At 42.1% G+C, this 7,460-nt stretch overlaps 1 protein-coding gene across 1 annotated transcript in view; it reads left to right on the top strand.

The window, feature by feature from the left end:
* The window catches only part of TMEM163 (transmembrane protein 163), a 45,536-nt gene that overhangs the window by 32,061 nt on the left and 6,015 nt on the right, over positions 1-7,460 (top strand). The window contains exon 5 of the mRNA XM_010171169.2: positions 6,113-6,224. Within this exon, the coding sequence (XP_010169471.2) occupies positions 6,113-6,224 (112 nt within the window). The remainder of the gene's footprint in view (positions 1-6,112; positions 6,225-7,460) is intronic.

The raw sequence follows: 7,460 nt of genomic DNA, 5'->3' as shown, positions 1-7,460 counted from the left end.
AATGTCATGTATATATATATATATATATAATTTATTGCTTATTATTTCAAGTCAAAGTACCATATACATTAATTATACATTAGAATCCTGCTTTATAGTCGTTACCTATTATGTATGGTTTGGTGTTTGGCCTTAAACAATTAATTTAACCCTAAAATACACACACTTCTTACAGGTTGGTGAGCACGTTGTGGATACTTGCACTAGCTAGTAAGCAGCATTAGGAGAAACATATCAATTACTTTGTTCAAGAGATTGGTGGGAAGTCTTGTTTTCAGAATTTACGGCATGGTGATAAGAAATGAAAGTTGGCAACTGCTAGCCACTTGGTGGGTTCTGTGAAATGCATTGCTGGTCTCAGTCCCCTGCTAATTGGAGAAATGGTAATCTTGTTAGAGAGGCACTTCTGAGGATGGACAAATACCAATTTTAATTATCATAGAATCATAGAATGGATAGGATTGGAAGGGACCTTAAAGATCATCCAGTTCCAATCCCCCTGCCATCAGCAGGGACACCTTCCACTAGACCAGGTTGCTCAAAGCCTCATCCAGCCTGGCCTTAAACACTTCCAGGGAGGACCAGCCACATGTTTTATAAGTGTTTGATTGGTAAAACAGATGAATTCTGGGAAAATGGGAAGCAATGCTGAGCGATCTCAGCATTTCAAGCAGACCCTTTGCAGGAGCCCTAAGGTCACCTGACATAGTTCTCTGGAGTCCATAGCCCCTCAGCTCCTGGCCCTGGTGCCCCCGCCGTGGCATTCAGCACACCCTGTCTCTGTTATCTGTCTCTTGAAGAAGTGTTCTGTGCTGTGGAATTGCTTTGTCACAGCACTTCAGCACCAAAGGTACAAGTTTAAACATTCATAAGATTTTGGGGGGTTTTTTTTGGTTACTAATAATAGATCTTTATATCTCCGTGTGAAGAGACTACCTCCTGCTTGAGTCAGACACTGGGCTGTTGGTTTGTTTTCTGACAGTGAAGTGCAATTAAAACTCTTGTCCCTTTTGAAGTTAGCTGGTGAGAGAGACCCTCCAGTTTCCCAGAAGCTCCCTCTAGACTGATTACATAAACTATTTATTACTTGGGAGAAAATATGTTAGGGATTTGGATTTTTTTTTTTTTTTTATTTTTTTGAAAAGTGTTAGCATTGGGAACATTGCTGTTACTCTCTATATAAACAGAATCCTCTGGGGGGGAGGTGGGGGAAAGCTAGTGCTGCACACAGGGGCTTTCAGTGATCTGACAGCCAGTGTGCCCAGATGATGTGGGAGCTGCTGAGGGACCTGGAGGAGCAGGAGGCAGCGGAAAGTGTGTGGATGTGGGAATGAGGAGCAAGGTGGTGGCAGGACCTAATGGGCGCTGGGGAGGACAGTGACTAGTCACCTGGACTGAAGAAGGGTCATTGTCAGGACCTGTGAGACAGATGGTGGGTTGCAGAGATGGGCAAAATGAATATTTAACAACACAAATGCAGCTCAGTTTGAGCTAGCCATGACATCGCTCCTGCCAACACCATCTGTAGCGTTCCAGAAGCACGTCCCTGCCTCCTCAGCCAAGATCAGCAAGGCTCAGCAGAGAAGAGGTGCAACACCATGAGACACCAGCTTCACAGGGAAGGGAAAAGTGCTGTGGAAAAGATGGTACCAGTAATGATAAAAGATGGTACCAGTGGGAGCAGGGAGGCGGTTCAGACTTTGGCCAGTGCACAGAAGAAGCTTAGAAGAGGGCAGAAAAGTGGAAAGAAACATGCAGCTGTTGGGGAACAGGAGGAGAAGCTTCTTTTGGGGCCGCACTAGAATGAGATACCAAGGAGGGCCAGGGAGAAGGATTACACATAGATTTTAATTATAATATTGAATATATTGTCACTGCTGGAGAGGAACACTGAACATGCCTTCTTCCTCCTGTATGGTTGAATACCTTTTTACTCAACACTGTACACTTCAGGTGAACTGAAAACATCTTTACATCCCAGGAGTGCAAGAGGAAGGACTGTTAATTAAAGGAGAAGGGGTGGAGGGGACTTGTTAGAAATACTACATGAAATCAGGGCAAAATTTTAGAGTCAGGATTAGTGAAATGCATTTTAGGAAAAGATTAGGAGCACAGATCAGCTGAAATTTAGTTACCAGGCTGGGAATTGGCTTAAAATATCTCCACCTAATAAGCCAAGCACTGGAGCCTCCCCTGTGGATCATCATCATCAACAAATTTTCCTGAAGCCATAAGATTAGCGCTGCTTTTGGTGAAATCCTTGAAAGTGGGAACAGAACTGTTGTCACATTTTTGAAGACCCCTCGTCTCAGCTGTGCTGATGGGGACAAGGCATTTGGATAAAGGGGAGGAAAGCTGCCTGCTAAACTTCTACTATTCCTTATCTGGGACCAAAAAAGAGCTTTGTAGGAAAGCTTTCTTTAGTAAACTGTCACTGCATAAAATCTTGCATAAAATAAATCTTAAATAGGGACGTTGCAGTTTAATATTAGAGTGCTGTGTAATGAGATGGCAGTCCAGGATGGGCACCTCACTTTATGTGCAGTGCTGTTTTATACATGAAGCCATCTCATAAGATAGATGTGTCCTTTAATTAAGGTCTCGTGTACAGTGTAGTAGTAATGAGGGAATATGATGAAAAGAAATGGAAAAGCAAAGAGCTTTATTTACCACACTGAGAAGCTTTTATCGTATGGAAATGATCAGAATTTAAATTTTTCTCATCTGTCACAATTTACTGCTACTTTAATTAAAATAACACCAAGGATGTGCACAGTGAGTGTGGCTAGATGTGCTTCGTGCTCTTAATGACTGTCAGATGGGAAGGCAAGGGGTACAGAGAGGGCAGGACTGCGGGAAGATCCGGAGGGAGATGGTGCCAGATGGCCAGGCTTATTTTATTAATTTAGATCTCCATTATGGCTTCTCTTTTCTTCATTTCTCCAAAGGATGAGTTAGTTTCATGGGAATCATTTCACAGCCACAGTATGATGCATTTAACTCTTCAGAGCCCATAGCACTGCAGAAAATGTGTGTCAGTTGTGTGTCTTCTTGACTGGCCACCTCTGTGAGGCTTCAGCCCCAGCCCAGGTGCTGACCCCACAGCAGCCCTCCCGCAGGTAATTTGTGGGAATCTCTTTTAGCAGGACCTGCCTTTAGGATGAGAGGAAATGGCCTCAAGTTGCACCAAGGGAAGTTTGGATCGGATGTGAGGAAGAATTTCTTTGCTGAAAGGGTTCTCAGGCATTGGAAGGGGTTGCCCAGGGCAGTGGTGGAGTCCCCATCCCTGGAGGGATTGAAGAGTTGTGTAGACACATCGCTGGGGGACATGGGTTAGTTGGGGACTTGTCAGTGTGAGGTTAATGGTTGGACCCGATGATCTTAAAGGGCTTTTCCAATCTAGGTGATTCTGTGATTCCTGCCATGACTTACCAGAGCAGCCAGCTGCTGTCTGAAACCGGTTCCAGCTGCTGATCGTTGCAGCCAAGCAGTGCCCAGGCAGCGATCTGAGCAGTTTCTCTCCTGTTATTGCCTCGCCTGCTCAGTCAGGGGCTGCCCGAGCTGCTGGGCTTCACCATGTGTTTTGGGCTGATCTCTTACATCTGCAAAACAGTCTTGTTAGTAGCAAGTAGCCTCACTCTTCTTCTTCCAGCTCTTGGGTGCCTGGACACCCAGAAAGCATAGTGAAGTACTGAGGAGAGTGAATTTAGGGTTTTTTTTCTTTTTAATTTTGTCTTCCTGCACCGTGTGCTCAGTTACTGCGGTATCTGCCTCCTCCCCGTGGCTGCTGTGAAAAGCTGCACACAACTGGAGACTGTTTTTTAGATATTATTTAGATGCAGGGGTTTAGAGATTAAAAAAAGGAATATTGTCTTCTGAAAAATCTGTTTGGCACAGTCTAAAGCAAGAAACTGCTGAGACGTTTGCATTAAGAACTGTATTGTTAAATTTCTTCCCTTTCTGTGTTCACTGTGATAACAAAGGAGCTTTGATTTATCATGACTTCTGCCTTATCAGTGGTTACTGGATTAGTGTTAGCAACAAAATCAGCTTGTCTTCTATGATTCATTAAAAAACCCAGCAAACTTAATGAAGAATTTCTAGTTTCTGAATTCTCTAAAAAAGCCTGTTCTTTAATTCAATTTAGAAGTTGATTCAGAAATCTGTATCACATTTAAGTGATTCTTGGATTCCAGTAAAATGGCTAGGCTAATTTTGAGATAGAGATGACTAGGCTGATGAAGCATATAATTCTGCTTCAGGTTATTCTGAAGTCTTACACATATGCTGTATATTAAATATTATGTAAAATATGTAATAAAATATTACATGAGATTAGATTAAAATTTTAAGACCAATCAGAATTTGGCAGGCTATCAAAGTTAAGTCTTTGGGCATGGTAAATACACATTTTTGAGAAAGATGCACAAAATTTAGAGGCATGAATTTGACAAGGATCTCAGATTCCAAGTGCTTCTTTCAAAAGCTTATCCAGACTTACAGAGCTTTGTTGTCATCTCAGATCTTCTGAAAGCTCCCAACTTTCCTTGCTAGGCTGACAGCAAGCAAACATTCCCATTCCTTCCTTAGTCCTTCCCTAGCACTCCAAAATTGCCTGGGTATATTCCAGTTGTTTTGTTAGAATAACTTCACAAATGCTTTTTATCCTGCCTTTACTCAGGGCTTGGCTTCTGCGTTCTCACTGCTTCTATTTTACTTCTTTCCCTCACTGCATTTTGCCTTAATACTCAATATCTTAACCAGGACTAGAGAGAATGAGCTCATGACTGAGAACGAATGAAGCAGTCTTTGAAAATTATATGACATAAAAAATCGTGTAAAAATATATTGAATGATTTATTTAGGAACGTGAGTACATTATACCAGTAATCCAATTCCCAGTATCTTCCTAAGCAGCTTTCAAAACCATTTTTTTTAATTTCCTTGAGTTTTGAATTGCTGCTAAAATAATGAAAATGGATGGAGCTGATGATGAATCATCCTGAGAATGTTTTCTGTCAACGGGGATTTTTGCCAGAGTGTTTTAATCAGTAACAGGTTCCCTGTGGCACTGGCCCACTTAAACTTGCAGATAAAAATATATATATATATATATATTTTCTTACTATTATTTCCTTTATTTGTACTGATGCTGCAACACCTTAAATCAAAGCTTCTATTAAGGGTAATGTGTAAATCTATTTGCAAGCTCTGTGGTTAGATGGCAGGCAAGCATGATAAGAGCTCACTGGGGTTTCTCTGCATAGCCCAAGGGCTGATGTACCTCCAGGGTGGAGAAGGCACAGGGACTCCCTGTAGCTACCTTATCACAGTGCTGGTGTTTCAGCACCCAGGAGTGTTTCCTCCCACCCCAACCAAACAAAAAAGAGTCAGGAGAAAGAGGTAAGTGGCTCCAGATGACCTTTTAGAGAATGTGTGTTAAAAAATGAGTTGCCCTACATAGACACACAGCTTTCTGTGGAGGGAGCCTAGGGAGCCCCTGTTGTACATTAAAATTAAGCGATGTGGATGTTTCTGTAGCTCTGAAAAGAAAGTCCATGGAAAACTTGTTTTCTAAGAGCGAGCTAAACCGAATTTGCACATCAGTATCAAAAGTCTTACAGATGTAGTTTGGGACAGACTTTACCTTAGAAGAAGGAAACCAAACAAAACCAAAGCAAGCGCAGAGTCAGAAACAATATTAAGTGGTTATTTCCCACACCAAAAATCAACAAAGGTCTGGTAAGTGGGATTCTACTCTCAAGCCTTTATCCTGCATGTGGAGACTTCATTACTGGTTGCATTAGACACCAGATTACCAAGCAGCCTGCAGTCAGCCCTGCAGGTCTGTCACCTCCTGATTCTTAAGATTTTGGGTCAATTCAAAATTTGTTGCTTGGAACCATCATTAATTATGTTTGCAAAAGCAATTACAGACAACAGTATAGGCAAAATAAGCACCAGCTGTTGTGAAAGTCGTAAGTCAGGACATTTTTCCTCAGGTTTTATACTTCAGTGGCGCAAATAATTGCTCAAGAACTAGTACTATTTGTAACTTAATATATAGGGCACGACCAGAAGATATACTAATGTCTGACATCTTTTCTTTCAGGATGATTTTCTGTATAGTGTCTCCGTTTTAAGTGGAATCCTTTGTACTGTCTTGGCAGTGATCAAATTTATGCTGGGAAAGGTCCTTACAAGCAGAGCGCTGATAACCGATGGTGAGTGTGAAGTTGATCCTGCTGCATTTATAGACTCTTCCAGGGAGTGTTGTAGTCACAGAGGATATGAGTGACCTCTGCACGAGGGCAACAGTGAAAGAGCGTTGAAATAAGAAGGCCACTGGGAAAGAAAAACAAAAATGCAGAACAGTCTGTGGTACCACTAGCCTCTTGCATCGACACCTCAGCTGAGATGGGTGTGTCTGGTGGAAGTCAGACAGTTAGGGTGTGGATAGTAAGCAATAATAGAGAATTAGAGGCAGAGCATGTAATAAATTAGGCATGCATTAGTCAGATGATAGACTACAGAGAGGGGACATGACACCAATTTATATAGCTTTGGTTAAGGCACATCTGGCAAACAATTTCCTGCCTACAGTTAAAGTGAAGCAAGTCTGTTGCAGAAAACACCACCCTGCCTGGCGCAGGAATCCCAGCCATCATTCATACCTACCCTCTGTAGATGTAATTTGCCACCAGTAGTGGTTTTGGTGCCACTCAGTAGAGCTGGTGGAGCATCACATGTGTAAAACAAAGCCTTTGACTGCCTCCTGCCCCACACTGCTCTGGCCCTGCCCGAGTTTGGCATCAGGTGAATCTCATCTGCTGGGTCCTTAGAAGACCTGAGTGCCACTGTTCTGTTGGCTCAGGTGTGTAGCACCTGACTGTTGCTGGTTTTAAAGGCAGGTTCAGATGCACCTCTTACTGACAAGGCTTAAGCTTGTGAATCTTCAGAAAGCCACGGGGATCGACTCTGCAAACAAGTGAGGTCACAGTGATGGCAGAGATTTCACAGTGCCCTACAAATCTTTACTGGTTTTTATCTGCAAGCACAGGACAGTTGGAAATGCTCTGTAAACATACATGGTAGGGTGTTAATGATTCATGGGTTGTGGTACATAAATTATTTTACTCCACTAAAGATTTCACTTTAAGGAAATTCAATTTTCAGCTTATCCTAGGGATGCATACATTTGCTTTATTTTAAGTAATTTAAACATACTCAATTTTTGGTGATGTATGACAGCACATATTATGAGTATTTAGATTTTATACAGCCCCACTTCTATAAATGCTTCATGAGTATTTATATTTTAATTTTAAATACAAAATAAGCAAAAAAGGAATGAAAAGAGCAGTGCAGGGGCTACGACTAAGCTACTGCCTCCCTGCGTTTGTGATTCTCTCCCAACAGACCATGCTGTTCAGTGATCTTATTCTTTACTGTGGACTCTG

The sequence above is a fragment of the Antrostomus carolinensis genome, unplaced genomic scaffold, assembly GCF_000700745.2.
Source record: "Antrostomus carolinensis isolate BGI_N321 unplaced genomic scaffold, ASM70074v2 scaffold7967, whole genome shotgun sequence".
Classification (NCBI taxonomy): Eukaryota; Metazoa; Chordata; class Aves; order Caprimulgiformes; family Caprimulgidae; genus Antrostomus; species Antrostomus carolinensis.
This window is presented reverse-complemented; position numbering and strand designations above follow the sequence as displayed.